At 34.1% G+C, this 25,852-nt stretch overlaps 4 protein-coding genes, 1 long non-coding RNA gene and 2 other non-coding genes across 12 annotated transcripts; 3 read left to right on the forward strand and 4 right to left on the reverse strand.

Annotated features, from left to right (window-relative positions):
* The first annotated feature begins 5,695 nt into the window (after positions 1–5,695).
* Positions 5,696–6,854, forward strand: LOC147939922 (uncharacterized). The gene is made up of 2 exons (XR_015563166.1): positions 5,696–6,340; positions 6,409–6,854. It is a non-coding gene; the product is annotated as an uncharacterized LOC147939922 (long non-coding RNA).
* A 2,676-nt stretch (positions 6,855–9,530) lies between these two features.
* Positions 9,531–11,916, forward strand: LOC104707004 (exonuclease DPD1, chloroplastic/mitochondrial). 4 transcript variants are annotated; one of them, XM_010423249.3, is made up of 4 exons: positions 9,531–9,770; positions 10,424–11,067; positions 11,212–11,417; positions 11,552–11,916. In XM_010423249.3, exons 2-4 carry the CDS (start codon positions 10,535–10,537, stop codon positions 11,770–11,772), a joined length of 960 nt encoding a protein of 319 aa, XP_010421551.1. In that variant the 5' UTR covers positions 9,531–9,770; positions 10,424–10,534; the 3' UTR covers positions 11,773–11,916. The 4 variants fall into 4 exon arrangements, with proteins under 4 accessions (XP_010421551.1, XP_087316876.1, XP_010421553.1 ...); XM_087460750.1 differs by having other exon boundaries at positions 9,606–9,766; XM_010423251.3 differs by lacking the exon at positions 9,531–9,770 and adding an exon at positions 9,773–9,848.
* Positions 11,917–12,299: 383 nt separating this feature from the next.
* Positions 12,300–14,052, reverse strand: LOC104707005 (F-box/kelch-repeat protein At5g26960). The gene has a single exon (XM_087460749.1). It carries the CDS (start codon positions 13,833–13,835, stop codon positions 12,612–12,614), a length of 1,224 nt encoding a protein of 407 aa, XP_087316875.1. The 5' UTR covers positions 13,836–14,052; the 3' UTR covers positions 12,300–12,611.
* A 459-nt stretch (positions 14,053–14,511) lies between these two features.
* LOC104707006 (tlg2p-like protein a) lies at positions 14,512–16,936 on the reverse strand. 3 transcript variants are annotated; one of them, XR_015563398.1, is made up of 8 exons: positions 16,439–16,638; positions 15,977–16,253; positions 15,758–15,847; positions 15,440–15,675; positions 15,277–15,351; positions 15,102–15,167; positions 14,930–15,010; positions 14,512–14,842 (listed from the first exon to the last, which is right to left on the reverse strand). XR_015563398.1 is itself a non-coding variant. In XM_010423255.3 (8 exons), the coding sequence occupies exons 1-8, from the start codon at positions 16,636–16,638 to the stop codon at positions 14,735–14,737; spliced, it is 969 nt and encodes a 322-aa protein (XP_010421557.2). In that variant the 5' UTR covers positions 16,639–16,936; the 3' UTR covers positions 14,512–14,734. The 3 variants fall into 3 exon arrangements, 2 of the variants coding, with proteins under 2 accessions (XP_010421557.2, XP_010421558.1); XM_010423255.3 differs by having other exon boundaries at positions 15,440–15,511; positions 16,439–16,936; XM_010423256.3 differs by having other exon boundaries at positions 15,440–15,511; positions 16,468–16,916.
* LOC104707007 (protein DEHYDRATION-INDUCED 19 homolog 6) lies at positions 16,923–19,998 on the forward strand. The gene is made up of 5 exons (XM_010423257.2): positions 16,923–17,525; positions 18,303–18,445; positions 18,695–18,772; positions 18,879–19,141; positions 19,675–19,998. Exons 1-5 carry the CDS (start codon positions 17,450–17,452, stop codon positions 19,781–19,783), a joined length of 669 nt encoding a protein of 222 aa, XP_010421559.1. The 5' UTR covers positions 16,923–17,449; the 3' UTR covers positions 19,784–19,998.
* A 236-nt stretch (positions 19,999–20,234) lies between these two features.
* LOC147939923 (U4 spliceosomal RNA) lies at positions 20,235–20,385 on the reverse strand. The gene has a single exon (XR_015564935.1). It is a non-coding gene; the product is annotated as a U4 spliceosomal RNA (small nuclear RNA).
* A 207-nt stretch (positions 20,386–20,592) lies between these two features.
* On the reverse strand, positions 20,593–20,753 carry LOC147939924 (U1 spliceosomal RNA). Its single transcript, XR_015564893.1, has one exon. It is a non-coding gene; the product is annotated as a U1 spliceosomal RNA (small nuclear RNA).
* Between the last annotated feature and the right edge of the window lie 5,099 nt (positions 20,754–25,852).

Here is a 25,852-nt window from a genome sequence, read left to right on the forward strand (position 1 = left end):
CAAAGGCCTGAGTGTTCGCGAAAGACGAATGTCGGCCAAGGAGCGAGCTGACGAGGAGAAGAGGTTGTCGGAAAGTATTTCAGAACTCAATCGGCTCTTAAAAGAGAAATCTGCAAAACTCAACAGTGGTTCTGAGAGAAGAACCAACATTGTGGACTTCCCTCCTCCCTTTGCGGATCTTCCCCCACCTCACTCCTGTCTCTAGGTACCGGCCTTCCCTCCATTGAAGATGACAGAACCTAGCGTTTAAAAGAATTAATTTGGCCACCTATGTCACCAAAGTGCACTTATCTTTTCGGTCAAGGGACCTGAGAAAACTCCAGATTTAAGCGTGCCTGAGCTGGTGTACTCTCATGATGGGTGATCTTCTGGGAAGTCATTGTCAGAACTGTGCGAGTGAGGACAAAACAGAGGGAAATTTCATGTGGTAATTTGTAGGGATGGTAAAAAATCTTTAAAATCTCCCAGACGTAGCAAACATGCCGTCGGATATTGATGGGCTCACTTGCCTAGTGAGAGGACGTGAAGCCCATTCAGAAACGTGGGCCCATAGACTGGGAGTGGACATGGGACCCATTAAGAGGTGACGGTCGGCGCGTTACACTATTGGAGCGGGATTTTAGTTTAATTTTTTATCAATTAAAATCATTGAATAATATATATATAATCATTTTAAGTTTAAAAGATAAATATATATATAAACATCATACTTATTTTTCTAATCTATGTATAACATATATTGTTTAGTGTCGCAATAATGTTTTCTTGGCAAATCAACAATATATCACATGTAATTAAAAAAATAGCTTAAGAACCTCACTGGAAGAGTCGTGAATCTTCTGACATTATATCCCTAGAAGTGTTCATTTCATATTTAAAAACATATTTATAAAAATTCTAATGGCGAATGTCGATCGTTGGCCTAATTATAGAGATCATTTAAACATATCAATATTCCACATTAAATACAAATATACAAAGTTTCATAGAAAAATTTTAGTGTCATGTCGCTACAACGTTTTTTTTTACTTCACCATTCATTAAAATCTTTCTTTCATTCTAAAACTCATTAACCCATTCTAAATTTTGGAATATCACCATTTTTTGGTTAAAATTTGAATAATAACATTATTACCAACACAAATTCATAGTATTATTTTTACTATTTTAAATTTTCATTTATGTAAATTAACACATTTTATATAGTTATTATTTTTATTTTTTACTAAAAAATATATTATTGTTTTTACAATTTTAAACTTTAATAATTATACTTAATTTGGTTTTATTTATTTTCACTATTATTAATTATAAGTAAATAATTAATTAATATTACTTAACACATTTTTTACTATTATTAATTATAAGTAATAAATATGGAATTAATGAATATTTAAAATAGTATATATTAATGTAATATTTAATTATAGCATCGATTAGGTGGATGCTGTTGTGGAGGAAGGAGAAGAGATAAAAGTTAACTTTATATATATACTAGAATTTAACCCGAGGTATACCGCGGGCGAGTTTTTTTAAATTATTTTTTAAAAATTTCAAGTTATATTTATTTGTTAATTTTTTTGTTTTATGTAGTGTTTAAGATTGTATAAATGTATTTTGATTGTTAATTTTAGAACTTAACCCGCAGGCGAGTTTTTTTAAACTACTTTTAAAAAAGTTATATTTATTTATTAATTGGTTTGTTTATGTAGTGTTTAAGATTGTATAAATGTATAATTATAATATTTTGAACTTTTTGAAATTTAAAATTTATTATATCTATAATAACTAACGGTTCATCTGAGCGAGACAAAGAACCAAATGAAATCAATAACAAAATTATAAATTTAGTTGCTTGATATAATTAATTCGGGATATTTTATTATATTTCTTTATTTTCCTAACAATATATATGGTTGTGTAAATATACTCTATCAGACGTGTATAATAGAGAAAGATTTTGGTAAAAGACTTTATTTCTTTAAGTTGTATTATTTTTTGGAATATACTCTTTAAGTGTATTTATTGCTAGTAATTGATAATAATGCAAGTAAAGTAATTATTTTAACCCCTAAATCTTGTGTATGACTAATAAAGTCAATCCATATAACATATTTTGTAACCAAATAATGAATCAAATAATAATTATAACTTTATAAACTATAACTATGATATAGTCTACAAAAAAGAAGTTGTGTATTTCTGAAATATTAAATAGGAAATTAAGTAAAAGTGATAATATGTTTCAAATCAATTATTGTAAATGATACACTTATTAAATCATTTGCTATAAATGATACAAATATTGAAATCACTTATGAAAATCGACACTAATTTTCGAATCAATTATTTAGAAGTGATGAAAAAAATAACATCATTTGTTAAAACCGTTACAAATACTAGCATTATGTTTTGTAATTGACAAAAAGTTAACATCAATTAAAAAAAACGAAGCAGATATTATGTATAATTGCATTATTTTTTAATGAAATAATGTGAATTATTTGCATCACCCTGTTTTACATCATTTAAATAAAGGATGAAAAATTATTTTACATCATTTATAATTAATGCAAATATTCAAAATAAATTATATAAAATTACATTTTTTGTAGTGTTTGTTCGTCATCGTTCTAACAATCAAAATCTCATCAAATTATATATTTTACAATCTTTCAATTTAAAATTTCTGTTTTCCAATTTCTCAATTCTGGTTTAGGTTGTTCATTGTCAATTATAGTGCTCATCAAATTATCTATTTTACACAGAGTTATGAATTTTATATTTGGATTTGCGAGTTCATATTCCAGATTATATTTCTCCAGTAGTCTATAGAGATAGCAAATAAAGACGTAAAAAAACCGATGAAGTGAATGGGTCTTCTTAATTTATGCTTTTTAGTAACAATGAATTGATGAAGTGAATAGGTCTTCTTAATTTATGCTTAATTATATTCTCTTACTATTTGCATTTTCTTAATTTATGATTTTAGTAACGATGAGATTACCATAGGGATGCCTCTTCTTAGAGACCATTCACTCCAAGTCTCCAACACAATGGCACACTATGTATACCTGTAACACCTATAATCCAAATTTTGATAATTTGATGAGGGTGTCGATCGACACTAGTGGTTGTGTCGGTCGACACCAATTGCGAATAGGTTAATCGGTTCCATTTTAATTTTACCGTTCGCGTGGTTGGTTTAGGATAAGCCCTAGACTCGAGTTTAAAAGGAAGAACTTGACTTCCTTTATTTTTTTAGTCGTTTTCACAATTTTAGAGAGAAAAGAAGAAAGGAGAGTTCCAGTCTTCTAGAGACTGTTCTTGAGGTTCTTGGGAGATCCTTTTTCCTGTGAGTGAGTATTCTTCTTGGAGAGTGTGGATTCAAGGCTAAGGACGTGGAGGTGTCGGTCGACAATGTTAGGGATTTGGGAATGTCGAGCATGGTGTCGGTCGACATCAGTTGTGGTTTCGGTCGACACCCTTCTGCAGCAACCGGTTACGTCATGTTGCTTTGTGCATTGCCTGGTTTATTTTATTGTTTGTTGATTGTGGCATGAGAGATCTTATTGTTTGTGTGGGTTGTTTCAAGACCACTTGTTGCATCCCAAAAAGCAAAATTTTCACTTAGTTTTCTTAGTGATAAAGATTCAACAGAACCATGTATACTAAAATTGTATTGTTAATCAAGATCAAAGTATGAACTGGATGCTCTTTAATATTAACTACTCATACAAAACCTTAAACATATTATATATTATAAATTTTGCAGGTTTCTTGCATCATCATTTACGTATGTGTGAAACCCCAGTTTGCGGAGAAGTTTAAAAGAATTGATTTGGCCACCTATGTCACCAAAATGCACTTATCTTTTTGGTCAAAGGTCCTGAGAGAACTCCACAGTTCAGCATGTTTATGCTGGAGTAGTCTCAAGATATGTGACTTTTCGGGAAGATATTAGGAAAACTGTGTGAGTGAGGACAAAACACAAGAAAAGATCATGTGGTAATTTGTAAGATCGATAAACAAGTCTTTAAGTCCTCCCGGACGTAGTAAAGCGCCCATCAGATATGGGTGGATCCACGGACCAGAAGTGGACATAAGGCCCACTAAGATAGGTGGGCTCATGGACTAGGAGTGGACATGAGGCCCACTAAGAGAGTTGGCGATCGGGGCGTTACAAGTGCTATCAGCGCCAAACCCAGACGAGCGTGGGGCAAAGTGGGCTCACACTGTCGGGGGTTATGGTCTTGGTACGCAACAAAGACGTTGCGATATGTTATTGAAGGTGAATTGTGACAGCCCGGTTTGCGGAGAGGTTTTAAAGAATTGATTTGGCCACCTATGTTACCAAAGTGCACTTTTCTTTTCCGTCAAAGGTCCTGAGAAAACTCCATAATTAAATATGCTTATACTGGAGTATTGTCACGATAGGTAACTTTCCGCGAAATGATTGTCGGAACTGCAAATGATGACAAAACACAAAAAAAAAATCATGTGGTAATTTGTAGGGTTGGTAAACAAATCTTTTTTTTGGTCAACCATTGGGTCACAACAGGCCGACCCATTAGCCTAATCCCTACATTCGTAGGGAGCGGGACTCGATCCATGGTGTGATGGTGCCTTGTGCATTAAGGACTTACCTTTGGCCACTGCACTAAGGTCACTTAGTAAACAAATCTTTAAAGCCTCCCAAACATAGCAAACCGACCATCAGATATGGATGACCACAGACCAGAAATGGACGTAAGACTCGCTAAAAAAGTTGACGATCGGGATGTTACAATATATTATATCAAATTTCTGTTTTTTTTTATCAAGTTTCAAACTGCCAACTTTTTAATTCTTACGTTAAAAGCATTTGATAATATATGTTATATTTGTTATATATTTTTTATATCATCTTATAAAATTGTAGCTCCAGTTGATAATATACCTTATGAGATATGCTACACAAATCACATGCCACTTTTTGTAACGGCTTGCATATCATTTTTTCTATATTTTCTGACCATTGAATTTGTTTTTTTAGATAGATTATTTTTTCAAAATTCTTTTTCATATTTTCTCAAAAAAAGTGTGCCCCTTACAATGTATTTGTTTTAGATCAAAACTTTTAAGTTAAGTAATTAATCTTTTCTTTCTCAAGTAAAATTTAATAATAAATCTTTATGGTATATGTTTCTTAGAAACTAAAGTTTCACTTCAATTTTATTTTCATGTTTAGATTTTTATAAATACTATTACATAACTTGTTTTTTAACTCCACCATGCATTAAAATCTTACTTACATTCTAAAACTCATTAATCCATTCTAAATTTTGGAATATAATCATTTTTTTGTTATAATTTTAATAATAACATTATTACTAAAACAAATTTATAGTATAATTTTTACTATTTTAAAATTTTCATTTAATTTACTTAATTCATTTTTAGATAGTTATTATTTTTATTATTTACTAAAAATTATATTATTGTTTATACTATTTTAAAATTTAATTAATTTTAGTTAATTCGTTTTTATTTATTTTTTATGATTATTAATTATAATTAATAAATATGCAATGAATGAATATTAAAAATAGTATTTTTTATGCAAAAAAATAAAATTGATTAGATGGATGTTGATGTGGAGAAAAGAGAAGTGAGCAAAGTTAACTTTATATATATAGAGAACCCTAATCTCATATCAATTATTTGGCAGGCTCTACAAGCATCATCACACCAATTATTTGGACTTTGTACAATAGAAGCTAAACAAACAAACGATCCATCTGAGATTTTCCCAAACCATCTGATCTACCTTACTTTTAATTTTTATTTTCATCACCTTATTTTTATTTTCATCACCTTAATGATTTTTATGCATAATCATCTTTTCTAATTAGCTTAAAATTATTTTACATGTAACTTTTAGTTATGTATTTTGTTTACAAAATATGTCCGTGCATAGAACGACGTATAATACTAGTTGAGTATAATTCACAATTTACAAAGGAATAAGAATGACATTACCAACAACATTTGTATCTTTGGGATGAAGTTCGTCTTATTCTTCAAATCATTTGGTTTAAAGAAAAAAAATGTTTTAAAGAAAAAAAACATTTTAGAGAAGAAAAATTTGTAAAATCATTTGATCTGTTAGAAAATGATTGATTATAGTATATGATTTCAGTATATAGTTGACAATTTTCTTCTGTACATCTTCTACCTGGAAATGTTCAATTTTGTTGAGTATTAAAGATATTTCTAGTGCTCCATTGTTTATTTAGGAAAGTAAAAAGATACATTAGCAGAACAATCGTTCCACTGTTTACTCTTCTCTCTCACGAAGGTCTAGATCGAGTTTTTCTTATTTTTTTGGCACTAATCTTCACTGAAGGTCTGGATTTTAACATGCAGCAGCAGTAAAACAAGCTTTCTTCTCTGTCGCCGGAGTTGTGTGGTTTTCTTCGGCATGTGTTGTGGCTGTGTTCCTTTCTCGGTGGATGAAAGGCTTCGGATCTGGTTCCTCCTGGTTTGAAGACGCAATTGGAGATGCTGAGAAGTCTTTAACGGCTCAACCATTAGGTTAGAGGCTGCGGCAGCGGCGGAAAACACATGCGGGTAGGTAGGTTTTTTCGGTGAAAGTTTTTGGTGCTTAACTGTAGATCCCTTTCAGGATCTTGGTGGGTGTTATTGGATTGTGGTTTTTAAAAAAATTGGATGTATTTTGAAATCTGCTGTTATTCAATTGTGTATTTGGTAAAATCCATTAAAATCTCCCGTTATTGGATTATGTATTTGTTTTGTGTATTCTAAAGTATGTTTAAAACACTGTTATTCAATATGGATTTGATTTTGTGTCATTTTGGATTTCATTGTACTTTTCTTTAAAAAACGTGAACAAACACAATCCAGCATTTTTCTCAAGTATTTCATATCTCTTCTCTCTCAGAATCAAAGAAAGAAATACAAGCAGATTCGTCTCCACGAGCTACTAGAATTTGCTCCCGTCAAGTCATCTTATACCTCTCCTTGGCTATTCTCGAAGCTTTTAGAGAACAGTCTTGACACTGGAGCCATCATTATAGAGATCAACCTCTGACTCTGAGCCTATGGCGAAGGCTACTTTCAGATCGTTGACAATGGTTGTGCCATTATCCAACAATTTTAAGGTATGATTAAAAAATTTCTGACGTGTTTGATGATTTGGATGTGTAATACTGTAAAATTGGATTTGGGATTCTTATTTTTTGCCTATTGAATCTAGGTATTTATATTTTGGCTTGAAATTGATAAAAGCTAACATTTTTCCTATGTTTTTCGTTAATCAAATGTGGCTTGGTTAAAAGGGTGAATTTTTTCCTATATCTCTAACATTTTCTGGGTTTAATTTAGGAGTAGGGAACATAAAGGATCCATCCACATTTTTCTCTAATGGAGTATGTTTCTTGATTTTGTTTCATAGTTTAGTTTGAGCTCATGTTAAGTGTGTTGAATCTTGGCTTCTGTGTTGTTTACAGAAAAAGCATGACTACATTTGATTTGTCCAGAGTCGAGCTTGCTCTTATATTCCTATATTTGAACAAAACTGAGGCTATAAATAAGATGTGCAAAGCTATTCAGTATGGTTCCAAACTCTTCTGTGGTGGTGAGCAACATAGTACTGCTCAAACAGTTGACAAAAACACCAATTTGGGTACTATTTCAGATATCAGACAAGGCTTACCTTTTACCTTTTTTTTTATTCACTCAGCCTCTCCTGAACTACTGCCAAAGATAAGAGCAGCTATAGTTGTGTTTGACATTTAACATTAGGATTAGCTGTCTATGAGATTCTGTCTTTCTGGTCTCTTGTTTCCCAGAACAACTTGCATAACCCATACATTGTTACTATTGTGTAGATCGGTTTGTTTAGCGGCTTTAGCCATATATCTTGTGGTTCTCATTAAGTTTTGCTTTTTCTTCTTTTAGATTTAAGCTCTTTAGTCTGAATTTTTTTCTTGTATGTATCTCACTCTCATGCCACTTACAGGCTATATGTCCACGATGGTTTGTATGAAGAAGCGTCCATCGTGTTGTTAATTAATTGTCGTTGACAAATGCATCATATGTGGTGGTTTTGTGTTACTTAGCAAACTTGAAACTTGTCTTCGTACTTAAATTCTCAGACGACGGAATATGAAAGCATTCTGAATTATTTGTTTGAAGAAATAACATTGTATGATGTACATGTACCCCTACTGATGAGCTATATCATTATCTCTCCTGATTTACTAATCTCTCTTTCCAACTAGCAGGTTCTAAAAGATTTTCGAATTGATTCATTTTGTAAACACAAATTGTAACATTATAGTAACTGAAGTTATTTAATTCTGACATTAGTTTTATGGGTAGTTTATTTTATTAGTCCATAACACAATTTATGGGTAGTTTATTTTATTTTTTATTTAACTTGAAAAAAATAATAAAGTCTACTAGTAATGACTTTCAAATCCATCAGTTATGCTTTTCAAATCCACTTATAATGACATCAAATCCTCGTCTAATGCATTAGAAAACCATTGAACTTTAGAATCCACTAATAATTCAAATCCATTAAAAACCTCTATCCAATAACACCCCCTTAGATGGCTTTCATGGATTCTGGCTATTGAGAGGTTTTCTTGAGCCAACACCTCTTTCTAGCCTCCGTGTTTTGTATCTACCGTACCGGATCTAAAGTCTGCTTTGCCTCGGGAAAGGTTTTCGGTTGCATGGATTTGGAGATCAAGGGCTTTGAATCTGAGAACGTCGTTTTGCTAGGTCGGGATTCAATGTTTATTGGGTGACGGAGAGTTAGAGGATTGTTCTATTATGAAAAGCTTGTGGTGAGTTTGAATCACCGTTGGTTGGTGACATTGGTGACAGCTTTGCGACTGGATCCGAATACTCTGGTTAAAGAACCTGATCTAGCGACAAAGTCACAAAACCGTGAAACTTGTATTCGTCGATAGTAGTTGTTTTGATGCTCTCCCTCTGTTTGATCGTCTAAAATCAACTTTGGTTTTGCTGTTTTTGTTCGCCGGAAAATTTTCTGTTTTGTAACTGTTGTTGGATTTTAATTTCAAACCTAAGCCCATTAGATCAGCGTCGACATGTTACTAAAATTAGTTTAAAAACAAGAAAAAAACGTTAGAAACAAGTTATTTAAAAAAAAAAGTTTAAACCAACCTTACCCAAGTGACTTGCCGGGATGTTTTTCCTAAACCATGGGAATATTCCTTTCTTTGTAAGATAACAACAATAATATTATTTTTTTAAACAGATTATAGGAACAAATATGTAATGTTCATAATTGAATGTTTTATCGCTTGAAGAAGATAAAATTGCATAACTGTAATAAATATTATTTGACAGAGGCGTTTGTTTTTTTTATAACTTGGAATAGGTTTGAATAGGTTAAAAGTGAAAAGTTAAAAGTGAAAAGTTAAAACTGAGGTAAGATTATTTTTTTTGCCAAAAGTGGAAACATATACGACCCAAGGTCCCAAGCCACGTATATCCGTATTTGTCGGATCGGGTCGCAGATCCGAATAAAACGGACGGGTCTCTGTCTCTCTCCCACTCTCCCCCTCACGCGACTTGTGTTTGTTTACTTTACTCTAATCTCAATTACGCTCTCTCCCTCTCTCTCTCCCTCTCTCTCTCTCTCTCTATTAAACTCTGTCCATTTCTTAAAAATTCGACACTTTCGTGCAAGCAAATGCAGTTTTGTTTCGAGTTTGGATTACACAAGGCAAGTAAGTATCTCTTCTCCTTTCCCGATTCATTTTTCTCCTTCTGGGTCATTGTTAGATTCTCTGAAAAATTAAGCCAAAGTTCGTATCTTTCTTGGTCTCTCCTCGATGAGCGATTTGAATAAAGCTTAAATCTTCATTTCTGCAATTCCTCAGTCTGTTGTCGAATCAAAATTACAGTTTCTGTTGTATTTGAATTATTCGTTTTTGTTTTTCACCGTATTTGATTTGTTTGGATGCTGACACAATTAGGGGAAAGCTATGATTTTTTATTTGCTTCTTAGATGTTCAAACGATGCTCTGAAATTGATTACACGTAGTCTGTTTTCACTTTTCTGATTGGAATTTTAAAATTCATGCTTTTGGATGACGTTTTCTCTGCTTTGCTTTCTTCTTTCTTATGCTGAGATCTAGAGTAACTCGTGTTCTACTTTCTTTAGCTTGTTCCCTTCTTTATCTCTACCGAGTTACTCAAAATTTGAATCAAAGTTATTAACATTCCTATTGGGTTTTGAACAAACTTTGTAATGATGTTGTGAAAACTGCTCGTCTTTAGGATCAGAAGGGTATTATATAAATGAAACTGTTAAAGTTGTATCCAATGTGTAGTAGAACTATGTGCTTCGTTTTAATTTTTCATTCTTATGGATCTACAGATTGGAATAGTCGTCTCTGGACTCTGGAGGCAGTTGTCTTCACGAACACAGAAGACATTGTCTCTTTGATTCTTCTTGAGCTTATTTAAGGAGAGAAAGAGAGAGGGTCTGATGTGTGTCTCAATCTCGCAAGTCTCTAGACTTAGCTTCCATTCATTTGGAGGTTCTTGCTGTGAACGTGTTCATGGCTGGCTCAAGAGCAGCTCAAGCCTGAAGCTGCTTGATGTTAGAGCTTCTTCGGTTGATGGCAAAGCCAGATGGGTCAGACGAAACGTGAGTACAACTACACAAGGTAGTAGAAGCAACAACACTAAGAGCAGTGTGTTGGGAGGAACAATCCCTGTAACCAGGATTATAGATGAAGAGAGCAGGACCAAGATACAGCAGCAGCCTTTTGGAAATCTTCAGCAACGGCTTTCCCAAGACAAAGATCTGCCTAAACTCCTCACGGTTATAGTCTCTGATCTTGAGACAACCGGCTTTAATAGAACGAAGGAGCGGATAATTGAAATTGCAGCACAGGATTTAGCTGGTGGTGAGAACAGCACATTTCAGACTCTCGTCAACCCGGGGGAAGTTCCTGTAACTAACACAAATATCCACGGAATCAGGAATGATATGGTTCGTCGACCCGAGGTTCCAAGGTATACCATTTGTCTGTAGATAAAATGGCATCATGTAGAGTTGTTTTTTTCCAGTTCAGTACTCTTTGAATTTGTGTGATTAGTTTTGTTTATATGCTTGTGTGGCTTCCATTGGATCAAAATAATGAACGTTTCGCGTTGTAGGATGGAAGACCTGATACCGATATTTCTGCGGTATGTTGAGAGTCGACAGAAGCCTGGAGGCTATGTGATGGTAGTTGCTCACAATGGAAAGGCATTTGACTTCCAGTTTTTGATCAACGAGTTTAACCGTTGTTCTTTTGAGATTCCTCATAATTGGTTGTTACTCGACTCGCTCCCACTCGGCAGAGAGCACATGAAAATTATACGTAACATACCTAAAATCCCTTTGCTTCTATTTCACTGAGATACATATAATAAAGCCTGTATGGTCTTGTTTTGTATCTTAGTTGGTTAAACTGAATACTCTAAACCTAAAGAGAACAAATATGTTTACTTGCAGACCCAACAGTAAAGCCAAAAGCAGGATTAGAAGTTCTTGCAGAACACTATAGTCTTACGAGGGATGGTGACGCTCACAGAGCCTTGTCAGATGTTTTACTCCTATCTCAGGTGTTCCAGAAACTCACCATTGATCTCAAGCTCTCCGTTTCTGATCTCGTTCTCCGCTCTCACACCGCATCCGATATCGCGACTGCCATGGCCAAGAACAAGAAGGCCTGAAACATTTTTAGACATAGCTAAGCTTCTTTTGGGATATTCATCTCTCATTCTATCATCTAATGTATTCTCTGCAATTATGAAACCAAATTATTTAATTTGATTCTAAAATCAATCAAGCTAAATAAACAGATGTAACTTTTGATACATGACCCAAAACCACAATCCTTGTAAGAAAGATTAGTTGTTAACTTTGTCAAAAGGAATCCAGAGGTATCAATCGATGATGTGTGGAAGGAACAGTTAACACATAGTGGATAAGTATTGTTTCCTTTATGTCATCTTTTGAATCATGTTTCTTTTCACTCAGAATCCGGCATCTAGAAGCATGACTGACTTATCACTATCAAGATCATGTTTCTTTACTGTGTGAAGCTTTGAAATAGGATGAACACTCAACAAAATCAAATTTATGTTTTCTCTATGGTCAGAAGGGATTGACTTATTTATTTCTTCATAGTTACACATTTTTCTTGTGTATTTGGGTTCTAAGGAGAGCATAGTCCAACAAGCTGAAACATATGTCCTGATTTGAAAACCACATCATAAATGATTGTTTTGTAAATTAACTTGTTAATGTAGTAATTGATCACTCTCTCTCCAAATCAAAATTAAGAATACACACAATTAATCTAATAAAGTTCAAATCCAAAGATATAAGTAAAAGTTTTGTTTCTCTCTATTGGGAAAGCAACGCAAAAGAGCCAATAAGGTCACGAGCCCAAGACGCTGTATGCTTTTCATGAGTAAACATGTGCACCAATCCAATAATGATTTTGTTTTTGTCCACTTTAATAAATCCCGCGTACGTTAGCCTTAATCCTGCGCCGTTGTCTCCACTCTCACCACTCCACACACGTACATGCGGCGCGTGTAATCATCTCCGGTAGATCCGCCGCTCTTCTCCACTCTCCATCCACCGTATCGTACATCAACACAAGGCTCTCTCTCAGCCCTCGCTCACTCCTCCCACTTCGCCGGAGCAAATCGTCAATGCATCCCACCACCTGAACCACCGCCACTTTATCTTCCACTCCGACGCAGCTAAACCTCACCGTTCCGTCTAACCGCACTTGAGCCGGCAACGGCGGACTTTTCAGCCTCCGCCATTCTCCGAACCCGCTGTTACCACCGCGGCGACGCGCGTCAAATCGCCAGAACGAAAGCTCCACGGCGTGGCTGCTTAACACGTATACATATCCAACCGCCGCACACGCCGCCACCACACATCCACCGCCAGGAACCGAACGGCTCCTCAACCACTGACGCGATTCCACATCGAAAAGATCCATAGAGCTAGCGTAAGCACGCGCCGCAACCGCGCGTGAGGTCTCGTTCCCAATTTTCAAACCACCGATGACATAAAAAACTCCGTCCACAGCTGCTCCGATGCAACCGTATCTCTTCCTCGCCGATTGTGTCACAACTTCCCACCGATTAAACTCCGGATCGTACTCTTCAACCGCCGCCGCAACCTCCGAACCACCTCCGGCAACGTAGATCTTACCCGAAACCACCGCGATTGCGAATTTTTTCCTCGGGAAAAGCATCGGAGATCGCGAAACAAGCGTCCCCATCCACGAATCGTATCTCAAAACAGCATTTCTACTAACAACATAAACCCTAGGTCCGATCGCCGCCGCGCGAGCATGGGACAAACTTCCATAACTACCGTCAACAGACCTACTCGAAACCGCGAGAGACACTTTCCAAGTCGCGACGTCGGACTGAAGAAACTGCAAATCCGCGGCGAAAAGACCAGAATCGACGGCGGAGATAGCGATGAGAGAATGCCGGAGAAGACCTGAACGACGGCGGAGGTGGAGGAAGTAAGGAGAGTGGAGGAGACGAGACCAGCGGCGACAAACGACGGAGAGAGAAGGAATCGAAGAGGAAGGGACTCTGGAGATACATTCGAGGAGCAAATCGTCAGGTAGAGAAGCTATCGTTGTAGAAAGATTCGCCGACGGTTGGTGAATCGGAACGAGTGATTTGGCGTCGGAGGGATTTGGTAAACAAGATTTCATCAGCCATGAGAAGTGCCGAGAGTTGCAATGCTCTGACATCAGAGAGGATAGAATTAGATATCTTCTGAGATTCTCTTTAGAAATAAACAAAATAAAAATGTGTATGTCTGAGAGTTACTGAGAGAGAGAGAGGGAAGTGTCATTTAAGAAAGTCCCTTACATACACACATGTTTTATACAACTACTTAACTTGTGTTTATGGGTTATCTACTAAAGTACTAACCCTCTTTTAATTACATTTTTTTAACTACATTTTTAACTACATTCTTTTTGTAATTTGAGTTAGGTACTAAATCCGTTGGCGATGCAGTTAAATTATAGAGCGGAGCTAACATTTGGGAAAATGTGGAATTTGACTTGTTTTCTTATTGTTGATAACCCATCAAATTATGACCTTGACCATTTCCTATTTTCCTTTGTGGTACATGTTCATCGACTTAATTTATATATCAGTCAATCCTCAGCGATTCCCAATAGCTCATATGACAAAAATTTTGCACATTAGAAAGACACTTGACTTTAGCGTGAAGAGAGCAAGTATATTGGCATTGGTGCACAAATCTCTGAACTCCTCAGACATTGACCTCTGACTATCTTATTCTATGTCTTTTTCTTCGCTATAATGTTTACGTACTCACAACTCTGCAAAGCATCTTCAGTAATGTAAATGCAAATGCAAAAGAAGTCGAAACCAACGCCATCAGGCATCAGGAAGAACATAAACTGTCTCTTTTTTTCCTCTTTTTTCTTTTCGTTTCTTAATAACATCTCGGACACTGTTTTCATAACCGTACAGAAACAACCGCAAGAAGAAAATATACGATGTTAGGGTCTAAAGAATGAAAGAATTACGGATCAAACTTTTCTTATTGATCTAACCAGACCAGGGATGACGGTCCACGGAACTTAGCTCTTCTGTGAAAAAGGAGTTGTTCCGATCACAAGAATATTTCCTTAAGAATTAAGAGTAACAGCATGATGAAACAGAGGATGACAAGCACAGACGCACACTTCACCATCCCTCCATGTCTCTGTGTTCGCTCTGCCTGTGAAGTTTTATGCACTTTGCTTTAATTTAATTTGGGACAACCATATGATTGGCCATTAATGTTGAAGAGAGTACACAATTTTACCTTCTGCAGTTGTTTGAGGCCATCTTCAACAGTAGTAGCGACGTTTTCAATATTATAGTCTATCCGATCAACTATTGTACCCTGCAGCGAAACCGGTTGTTTTTGAGTTTGTTTTCCAAAGGAAGTAGACTCAAGAGCAAGACAAAGAGAACATGGGCTCAAGTAGTTTTACCTGATCTATCACAAGTGCAGAAAGATCTTTCATGATTTGAGCAAGGTCGTTTACTGATTCTACAACCTGGACAATGATACAGAACAAGAACAAGAAAATAGATTATGATTGATTGCATAAGAAAAAAACCATCGGTGAGCAACAAACAACAACGAACACAGACTAAAGCACTAGCCTGTTGTATCTCTTTCTCCCTCTCTACCGATACTTCCTCGCTCTTTTTAATCTTCGACATCTGATGCTCATTTAACTAAAAAGAATTGGAGAATCAATTTCATCAATAAAGAAGTACATAAGAAACGGATGGCGAAAGAATGAAACAAATAAAGGAGTCAAACCATATCGCCAAAATCATCTTCTTCAGGTCTATATCTGTTTCTGCTCAGATTCATCTCTAAATCTACCCCATCCTGATAAATGATAATACATTTCAAGTCAAACAAAGCTTCTTGAGAGGACATAATTATATAATGTCCCAAAATATGAAAAAACAAGTATCAAAAGAATCTATGACATCCATGTAAACAAGTTTTGCAGCATCGAAACACAAACAAAAACTTCGACAAACGATAAACTGCAAGATCACAAAGTTACTGGCATCAGAATTGACCAGAACGTTAATAGTTACAACCCCTAAAGAGCTACTAGCTTCATACCTCTTTTTGCTGTCTCAAGCGTTTCAAATAGGTTGACTGTTTCTTGCGTAGCTCCATAGAAAGAAGTTGGAGATCAGTGGCAAGAGATCGCTGTTTATATAACAACAGAAAAGAATTAAGCTCAGATGGCTATAAACAATGTTGCCCAAAACAAAAAATATGGCAAGCCTATAAACATATGTATGAGAGAGCAGCATGATCCATCAAGTCAAAGACTACCTGCACGTTTTTCCTAACGTTTGAATCTTCAGAAGGTCCAGCTACAGAAAGCCTCTGAAGTTGCTTCTCAGACTTCTTTAATAGAAAAGTGATCTCTTGTGTCAAAGACTCAATATTATGTTGATCTTCTTTACCATCTCCAAACGACGGCATTAACGCCTTGGCATGAGCCTTTCCCAACTCAGCCATTTTAGTCCTTGCACGCTGTATGTTAACAGAGATCTCTTCAGAGACATCAACCCAAGCTGGTGGTAATCCCACTGTTATCGCACCTTTACTGAGATACAAGTAAGACAAAAAAAAAAGCTCCGTAAACTACTAATGAACCAGCTCTGTTGATCCTTAAACTACACAGCTACATATATCTACTACTCTAGCTCTCAAGCATCTAAGCTTTAACATATGATTAGCAAAACCCCAACTGATCCAATTACTTCAACATTTTCACCGGCAAAAGAGTACCTCGAATTCCTAGGATCTTCGGTACTTACAGGAGCGTAAGAGCGATTCGGATTCATTAAAGATGTGCTCGCCATCTCTATAACCGGACCAACGCCGGATCGTGTTCCCGTCAATGAAGATGATGAAGACAATGGAGCTCGAACGCTCCTCAGAGAGTTCCTATACTTCCTGAACAACAACGTACGACTCGTCGTCGCCATGATTGATTCGCCAAATAAAAAAAAAAACGAAATCCCTAGAATCTCAATTTCAACATCCAAATTTCGAAATTAAGCACTTAGAGATGATCAGAGCTTCGTCTCCGATTTGAAAAGCTATAGATCTGAACACGGTCGCGGCTTCATCATCGAGGGAGAGAATAAAGAAAACACGAAATTGTGGCGCTAAAATAGGGACACCGACGGTAACCGGGATTCGAAGACCGGTGTAATCAACAAAACTTTTCCGATGAGGTTTTCACTATTATTTTCCCAAAATTAATTAAAAAAATCTCTGTTTAGTTCTTCTCTAATTGTTGTTTCACACCAACTTACCAAAAGTAAACGAATAACGTATCGACACGTAAGTAGTGTATAGTTAACAGCATGACGTTTCAATATTCCAAAATGGAAATACACGGCGGGTAAAAAGGATTAAAACGGCATGCATTCGTGCGGGCTGCTGAAAGCGAGACGAGAGATTTAAAATTAAAACAAAAGGTAATTAAGTTTTTTTTGTAATGTAATAAAACTCATCTCGTCCTAATGTCTCTCTCACTCTCTCTCTTTCTCTATCCAAAGAATTAAAAACAAAGAAAAGCCATTTAAAGAAGAAACAAAACGCAGAATCGTCTTCGTCGTCGTCGTCTCCGTCTTTGCATTTCGCCGGAATATTTTGATTCTTGAATCGGGATATCTGCGTTTTCTTTATCCCGAGTCAAAAGATTAAATTTTTTTGTTTTGAAAAGTGGGTTTCTTGGGTTTCGATTTGTATTTTTGTAATAGTTTTTGTTAGAGAAATAAAAAAGAGGAAATGGATTCTGATTCTTGGAGTGATCGTCTCGCATCGGCTTCAAGAAGATATCAGCTCGATTTCTTATCTCGATCTGGTGAGTTGAATAAAAAAAGAATTTGGATTTGTTCTTTGTCGATTAATCTTGATTTGAGATTTGATTTGGTTCCCTTCTTAAATTTAATGTCTATATGTTTAATGCCGAAACCAATGATTTTAGTGCTCAATTTGTTTTTTTTTAATTTGATCGATTCAAGGATCGAGGTTGAGGTTAAATGATTGACATTTGTTTCTGTTCTTTTTTTCTGACTTATTTTCCGACAAAATGAAACAAAGACTTGATGTGTTTGGTCTGAATATTGAAATGGAGATTAGTGTTGATGATGTTGAAATGGTAGAGGATGGAAAGAAAGAAAAAAAAGTTTGTCTTTTGAGGCATTTTACTCGTGTGTGTGGGGCTTCAAGGATTGATTAAGCGTGTGTGTTTTGTTTATACGAAGAGTTTGTGTTTTGGTTCTTTGGTATCATCAACTTGTCTTAAAGTTGGAATCTTGAATCTTGATGATTCTTGTTTGACCAACAAGAAGAATATACAAAAACTTCTTGTTGGGGTAAAACGTTTTCGAAGCTTAGTTTTATTTCATCTCAAACGTAGACATCTTTGCCAGGAAAGGTTTATTATGATCTTGATGTTCCTTTTAAACCCCATTTCTTACATTTGTATTTTGTAACTAAGAGGATGGAAATGGAACGCGTTTTTAGTATTCCCATTTTTTTTTTTTTGTACTTGTAGCATTTCAGAATGTGCTCTTTGCATCGTTGTTTTGTGGTATTTGACTAGGACTTTTCTTGTTTTTATCTTTCTAAAACGCAGACAATTTCTTGGGATTTGAGGAGATAGAGGGAGAAGATGACTTCAGGGAGGAGTATGCTTGCCCCTTCTGCTCAGACTATTTTGATATCGTGTCTCTTTGCTGCCACATTGATGAAGATCATCCTATGGACGCCAAAAATGGGGTAACTGTTACCTCAATACTAAACAGTTATCAAAGTCTATTTATTGTTTCATCACATATTCACATGATTCTTGGTAGATTGGGCAGAGCACTGTACTTTGTTAGTAGTTTCTCGTCTTGGATGTAAGAATAGAATTGCATCGTAATAGGACTGGAATTGCCACTCAGTGTGCCTCACAGAATAAATCAAGTAGATGTGTTTTCGATTCAGCGTTTAAATCATGGAGACGTGACATATTTTTCATTGTAGGTATGTCCCGTTTGTGCGGTGAAAGTGAGCTCTGATATGATCGCTCATATAACACTTCAACATGCAAATATGTTCAAGATATCCTTTTTTGTTTTCTTCCTTCAACTAGTTATAGTTTTAACGATCATTTACTTATGTCATTTGTCAAAAGAGTTGTGTTTTCATTTCCTTAACGAGATTTTACGTGACACGGAAAAGAAAATCAAGAAGAGGTGGGGCTCAGTCCATGCTATCAATCTTGAAAAGAGAGTTTCCTGATGGGAATTTTCAGAGCCTATTTGAAGGATCGTCGCGTGCGGTACCCTCTTCTTCTGCCAGTATAGCTGCTGATCATTTGCTGTCTTCGTTCATTTCACCAATGGCTGATGACTTTTTCATTTCTGAGTCAAGTCTATGTGCAGAAACAAGTTCTGCCAAGACAACATCGAACCAGAGTTTGCCTGAAAGGTATGCTTCCTCATTCTCATTATGATTACACATCTGAGAATGAACCTTCATAGAATTTAGTCGATCCTTTATTACCATAAGCATAAAGCTCTTGTGATTGCCCTTTTCTTTACCATTTTGTAGTAAAATTTCATAATTTGGATATCAATGAAATCTCACAAACGTAGTTTTTATGAGCTTCCATAGGACTTAGTTGATCCCTTCTTACCAAAAGCATAAAGCTCTTGTGATTGCCCTTTTCTTTATCATTCTTGTTAGTTGAAATCTTACGTTTCTATTGTTAAGTTGTGGAGAAATTCCAAAACATCTAGGTGCTCAGTCCTTGCATTTATTTAGCTCAAAGATATATTGCATTTTGGTTTAAATTTTATCAAGAAAATCACACAAACTTAGTTTTGATGAGCCTTCATGAAGTTTTGTTGATCCCTTGTTTTACCACTATCTTAAAGCTCTTATGATGTTTTTTGTTGTTGTGGAAAGTACAAACTGTATACGTTTCCCTGATGATTCTTGTCTTGGTCCGAATTTTACAGGAATGTTGAGAAGCAGTCTCTTTCAGCAGAGGATCACAGAGAGAAGTTGAAACAGAGCGAATTCGTTCAAGGGATTCTGAGCTCTATGATTCTTGACGACAACTTATAAAGGAGACATATTTCCGATTACTTCTCTACAATTAGATCATTCAACGATTGGAAAATGTAACGGCCTTGTTGTGTTATTTATCTCTACAAGTGAGTTGGGAGGGGGGAAAGGGTTTGGGAATAATCAGAATAATGTTAAAGAGAGACATGACAATGAGTATTAATTAACTTATGAACACATATTTGCTCTAATGAAACACTCGAATTGTGTCTGTAGACTGTAGGTCTTAGAAAAACCAAAAAAAATGTATGTATTTGATCATATCTGCACTTGAGATCTTTTTCAGTTTGCTCCAGATTTTTACTCTGTTTTGTTTCAAATGTGTATGTTTTAGTATAAAGTGCACATAGATGAACCGGGTTTGGCAGACGAATTACACAAACATTATTTTGAATATAGAGATAATTCACCATTTTTTAAGAGACAAAAAAGATTGAACTAAGAATTGTAGAGCTTTACCCCAAGGGGAGCTCTTCCAGAAATTCTCGAAGGCCAAAGACAAGCAAAGGCCTAGGAGGGGATTTGGAAATAGTTTTCAACCAGCAATAGACGCGCCTCGGTTAGAACCTCATTAGCTGCGTCATTGCCCCAAGCGCAAAAATGGTTTTTGCACAACGAAAACCTCTTTCTTTTATTGTCACACAATACCCATCAACTTTATATGTGCTTCCGATGTGGGACTCTGTTCCTGGACCAAAAAAAAATCAAACATATAAATCTCAACTCCAATTACGTCGGCAAGTATATTTGAATAATAATAAAAATCATGAAGATCTTAAAACATTTAAAGATTAAGACTAGAAGTATGGTAGGGGCTGCGCGAACGCAAACCCCCTCTGCCACAAATAATGACGCAGGCTCTTCCTCTTGGGAAGACCTTAAGCTTAGCACCCCACGATATGTGCAATGTGGTCACTAGCCTAGGCCACTCGTCTTCATGATCACGAGTTGACCCCGTCCAGGTAAGTAATTTGCTCGTTCCATCTGCTTCTTTATTTATACTCTTGCTTCCCAGTCATTACATTGGGTCCGAGCGATGTGGGATAATTTGATGTTAACACATCCTGCCGTGTGAAGTTCCTGGTTTCTAACAACCTGCTGTTTTCTCAAAACTGCATAAATTTTTGTGTTTTCAACATGGGCCGATGGTCTAGGCCCAATTAGTGTATATGGTTGTTCTTTGTTTGTTCCATATTGATCAAACTTTTAGTGCTCTTACATGCATTTGTTGATCTCCTGACTCTACGACAACATAACATCTAGCCGAATCTAGTTAAATGACATGTATCCGCATTATAGCTAAATTATCCCACAAAACGTTATGCCAAAATAAAAGAAGCATATAACCATAGATTTCTTGTTCATACCCATAAATTAGAAAATCAACAGAGTTTTACAGATTTGTGAGTTCTAAAATCATATGATCGATTGATATAAGTAACTCTTTAGAAAACATGAAAGGAGTAGTGTGTATTGCAGTATTGGTCTAATTTCTTTGGATCAGAGACTATAACATTTTAATTAGTCTAATTGCAAGCCCCTTTACGAAAAAAAAATGTTAATTAGTCCCTCTCCCCAATAGCAAAAGTCGAACTTGAAACCTTGAAACCTTGAAACACACTTCATTTGAAAGGTCCAATCGAACCTAAGATCTTGATATAGCACATTTTTTTGTAAAACATTTTCAACTAATTGATTTTTTTTTTTTTTAATAAGGATGTTCAAGGCCGAGGCCCCTAATCCCCCTAGGATCCAGGGAAGACCGGGTGAAAGCCCCTGGCTAAATGGAATTGTTTAGCATTTTCACACTTAAGAGGAATTGATTTCTGGCCTGGACCAACAGGACAGCTCCTTCCTCAAGTGGAAACCACTAGACCAAGACCATTTGGTTTCAATTAATTGATTTTTAAAGACCCATCTGGCCATCTATTATTTTTTTCAGCAATTATAAGTGTAGAAAATAGCAACTTTTACAATCAATAATCTATAATCTTACTAGCAATAATATAACAATTAAGATAAGATACTTGGTTGCTATCACTACAAATTACAATCGCTGTTATGTTACCACAACATCTATTCAAGGCCAAAGTGTTTAGGTCGGGAGAGACAGTAGACCTTGTTTGCTATTTAAAATGTTCCAATCCCATTGATAAAGTAGACACTTGAGGACCCAGTCCAAAGGCTTACCAAATCAAAAGTGTTTTTTTCAAGTACATCAAATCATTATCACCTTAACCTCTTTTGTCGTCTTCCATCGATCAGATCTTTAATAATTATGTTAAGCATTGTTATTATCTAAGCTTTTTAAATCTCTTATATTATCTGTATACTTCAAGCCAAATTAAAAGAAGGGATTGTGTTAGGAGGATTCACTAATGTGGTTTTGTTTGTATAGCCTCTTTGTTTCCGAGAAGTAGTTGATAAAACCACTCAATTAGTTTATGAGTAGTTTTTGACAAGAAAAGAAGAAGAGGTAGTGTTTGCCCAAAAAAAAAAAAAAAAAGAAGAAGAAGAAGAGGTAGTAGGATTAATAATTAAATGTAGATTCTATAGGTTTCAATTTTTTTAAATTTCTAACTTTAATGATAACATTTTGAAAATTGGATATTTTAACTCTATTTTATTTATGAAAATATATTAAAATCCATTTTAATTTTTCGATATTCAAATGTACTTTTTTAAAAGGTATTTGGGTATGCAAATGTTTTATAATTCTTTTAACTTTGATAACGCCGAACATCAATAAAAATTTTAATTATTTAGCTGGATAACACTAGATTTTATGTGAAGTGATCTTAGTGCAGTGGCAGGAGGTAAGTCCATTTGTAGAAGGCACCATCACACCAAGGATCGAGTCCCGCTTCCTACGAATGTAGGAATTTGGGTAATGGCCGAATGTAAGAATTTGGCTAATGGGCCGGCCAATTGTGGCTCAATGGTTGACAAAAAAACACACTAGATTTTATAAGTTTTAAATTTCATTTTAAATATTTCGATATGCAGAAAATGTGATTTTAACTTTGATAACATTGAACATCAAACTATTAGCTGGATAACAACAGATTTTAGAAGTTTTAAACAAAATTACTGATATAAACTTACGTTAATGTTATATATGTTTGGATTCATGTTCTATTAATTATATCATAAACTAAAGTAACACCGTTAGATATCTAAACAGAGATAAACATGTCATTAGTGAAAGGGATGTTTGGTCTGTGTTTCCTACTAATTTAGGAAGCAAAATGATATGATTTCGTCCACTTAGAAGTTTTAAACAACTTTATTAAAAAAAATCTTCCCCAAAAAGCTAATAACTGCCTCAACTATTTAAAACTATCACTTAAGTGTCCTAATTGTTACAAATTTAGTAATAAACGGTCCCATTTCAGAGGCAATAATCAATTGATTATTATTAAGATCCATTGAACTGGACCACCCTAAATCATACACACACGTACCATACACACTCATTAATACTTTACATGCATACTATATCTAAGGCAAGCAATAAAGCAAAGCTATACTTTTACAGGTTGGTGTGTTCACTGTGTTCGGCCAAAGGCTCCTGTTCATTTCTAAAAGTTGGTACTTAGATTTCTGTATCTTCTACATCAATAAAGAGACAATGATTATTTATTTTTCTAAAAGAGAGGATGATAATAAGATTATATTATCCCCAACTAGCTTAAATTTTACACCATTATCTATTTAAAAATCATGAATGAAAAAAGAAATCAAAATTTTGTCGATTTATGGGGAGATGACATGTAGTTAAATAGTGGAAAACTGATTTTTAGTTCTAAAAAGTTGAAAAAGAGAAAAAATGTGGGAGGTTCAGAAATTGATGTTTGCTTTTGTGAACTGAAAACTTTTGTGTCTGCCTAAAACCTTACTTTAGCCAGCATGTTTCTGGGCTGCTTTTTTTAAGTGGGCCATTTAATTTCGGCCCGTTTATTTTTAATTTAAGTCTTAATCTAAACCATTGATTTATTATTAATTAGCCACGTCGATACGGCTCTCTTTTTTTCTATGGTTTGGATCCGAAGCTCTGGCTTTTGGTACTCAACCATAACTAAAAAAAGATTTTTAACCATAGATTAGTATACATGAAATTTTATAATTATTTAATTTACGATATTAATCAGATCATACCTTTACATAGAGATTTTAAAATTATTATTTTATTATATTATCTAATTTTGTTATTTTTATACTTATTTGATTTGAAAACTGTATTATTTTATAAAATTAATTAATTTATCGAATATTAATTTTATAAGGGTTTTATTGTAACAAGAGGTGGGTGTTTGGTTTGATTTTACTTTTTATTTTTATTTTTTTTTACGTTTTTTTGGGTTTATAAAATCTTAAGCTATATACAATCAGTTTATAATTTGGCTATGCTTGTTTTTCATTTGGTTTCAGTTCACATTTTTTAAGAAAACAACTAAAAGTTTAATACAAATAGTATATTTGCAAATGCCCCACTTAATCTTTACAAAATGAATAAATATTTTATTGTTAGAATTTATTTAATAGAATAAACCAAAATTTAATAGAATTTTATTGTTCGAAATATTTTTACAAATGTCCCCTTACTTATTTTATTGTAGAGATAACCGAAACCAAATTAAAATTCTATGATCACCAAACCCAAATTGAACATGTGTCAATTTGTTCAACTGAGACAACATAAACCAAACCAAAATAAAAAAAACAAAATAAAAAACTTTGTTCAACTCAAAATCTCAAACTTAGTCAAAGTAATAGTGGAATATTTATTTTAATTTACAGTTTTAAATGGAAAAAAAAGTAGAATGGTGCAAAAAAAAAGAAGCAAAATGTTGAATAAGTGGAATTGTATATCATCAGCATCAATGACAATTTATTTGAAAAAAAAATGTTTCTACTAAGGTGTGTACTCTCCTAATTGTATAGCTATTAACAGTCTGTTTTTATATCATACATCCCCTATATAATAAAATGTAAGTACACAACATTGTTTTGTACACTATATAATTTTAATAAGTTGGTTACAAATAGATTATAGATTAAGTTTTATATTATTTGTACAGTCTGAATTTATTGTTTCCAAAAATCTTAATGAGAATATTCTAAAGAATCATTTGATATCATCTAACTTACCATATTGATTTTCTTTATTAAATTATTCATCAAATAAAATCCTTTGATATCTAACTTAACATATTAATTTGTTAATTATTATTATACTTCACCTCTCATTTTTATACATGAGTCTATTTTGTGAAACAAATACATTCTCATATTATTTATTATAATTAAAAATAGTTTTATTTGCGGATATACCATAAGTTGAATTTTTAAAAACAAATATAAATGATTCAATCTATAAAATATTCAATTTTTATTAATATTATTCTTTAAAAATAATATCTATTTAATTATTGAATTAAAATTTTTACTGAGTAACGGGTCAAAATTTGAATATTTCAATTCAATTTCATACTTTTTTGTTGAATTTTATAATTTTATATAATAGAATAAACTTTAAATAATTTATTTTGAAATATTTTTAAAATATTGAAACTTGATATTAAAGTTAGAAACTATAAACACTCTAAATTGGTTTGTTATATCAATGTCAATAATATGTCACTAGAATATGAAAAAAATTTAAAAAACCAAGTATATTAAAACAAAAAGTATAACAATATATTAAATTACTCATAATATAATAACTCGCTTTTTAAAAACCAAATTCACAAAATTATGTCTCATAATGACATTCAAGTCATGAGGTAGAATATATATTGTTGAAATAACTTCACGTACATAAACTAATACAACATATTAAAATTTTATTTTAAAATAGAAAATATACAAAATTTGGTATTAAATAAAATTTAACCAGTGTTATAACATGGGTACTTATCTAGAATCATTAACAATATAAAACTTACAAAATAAGTGTCTTTTTCAAGTCATCATATTTAGCATATGATTTATTACATAATATTTTGTCCAAAAAAAAATTTAAAAATAATCACATAAATTATATTTTATAAAAAAATTGTAATATAA

Source organism: Camelina sativa, chromosome 8 (genome assembly GCF_030686135.1).
Source record: "Camelina sativa cultivar CO46 ecotype springtype chromosome 8, ASM3068613v1".
Lineage (NCBI taxonomy): Eukaryota > Viridiplantae > Streptophyta > Magnoliopsida > Brassicales > Brassicaceae > Camelina > Camelina sativa.